The 1048-nt window shown below is 47.2% G+C and overlaps 1 protein-coding gene across 1 annotated transcript in view; it reads right to left on the reverse strand.

Annotated features, from left to right (window-relative positions):
• LOC111649126 (nonsense-mediated mRNA decay factor SMG7-like) overlaps nucleotides 1–366 on the reverse strand; it is a gene marked incomplete at both ends in the record, with an annotated part of 1651 nt that extends 1285 nt beyond the window's left edge. The window contains one exon of the mRNA XM_023398888.1: nucleotides 195–366. Coding sequence (XP_023254656.1) covers nucleotides 195–366 — 172 coding nt within the window. The remainder of the gene's footprint in view (nucleotides 1–194) is intronic.
• Between the last annotated feature and the right edge of the window lie 682 nt (nucleotides 367–1048).

Raw genomic sequence — 1048 nt, forward strand, 5'->3', positions numbered from 1 at the left:
TCCTGTTCTTTCTCTCTGTTTTATATTTAGTTCAGTATATTGAGGTTTTGGACACAACAAGATATTTAGAGACTTCTGGGAAACTGAGACATCTTTCACAAACAATCAATTAACAGAGAAAAGAATCCTCTGATTATTCAATAATTAAAATCATTAGTTTCTGTCCTGAATAAAAGCAGGTGAGGTTTTCCCACCGATGTCTCCGAGGTGGACGAGGCAGTGCTGGCAGATGTAGGAGCAGGAGCTGGGCTGCGGGGTGACGATGGCGCTGGTGTTGCTCTGTTTATTGCTGATGATGCCGAGCTGAGAGGATTTGACGCGACACGGCAGGTCCACGTTGAAGACGGTGCACAGCTCCTGCAGTAACTGAGAGACGGAGAGAGAGGCCGTTAATCTGATGCTCACTTGTTCAGCAGCTTCCACCTGAGACGTGAACGTTGTGGTTTTCCTCTCCGTCCTGACAGCGGCAGCAGGTCCAGACCTTCCCGCTGCAGCAACACGTGACTCCACCATCACTGGTTCCCCTCTGTTTGGAGACAAACCTGGGCCCAGGTCAGGAGGCGACACTAAGTCATCCTGCAGCCTGGTGTCAACTGACCGGTTGTGTGAGGACAGAACGGAGCAGCAGCTGGTTCGACAGGACGGACCGGACCCAGAACAGAACCTGTCCTGAAGGACTCTCCCCGCTCTGGGGAGCTGGTACTGATCCGGTCTGTCACACTCAGTGTGAAAGAAGACCCATTGTTGTCTGTTGCAGCTCATAGAAAAGGCAAAACCTTCTGGTTTATCAAACAGCTGAAACACATGGAGCCAGAACCGAAGCCTCACAGGTTCTCATGTTCAGCTCGTTGTCCGTCTGAGAACCCGCTGACTCGGCTGCTCCATTACGGCAAAAATCAGAATCCTGATTACCTTTGGTCAATACTGAGATCAGGATTATTTAACAGGATTACTCTTCGACTTTGGAAACTCAGTTCAACAGAAAACTAATACATTTAAAATAATACAAATATAAATATCCTAAATAATATATAATATCCAAATATAT

The sequence above is a fragment of the Seriola lalandi genome, unplaced genomic scaffold (assembly GCF_002814215.2).
Source record: "Seriola lalandi dorsalis isolate HSWRI2012SDOR001 ecotype SW California unplaced genomic scaffold, Sedor1 jcf7180002050002, whole genome shotgun sequence".
Classification (NCBI taxonomy): domain Eukaryota; kingdom Metazoa; phylum Chordata; class Actinopteri; order Carangiformes; family Carangidae; genus Seriola; species Seriola lalandi.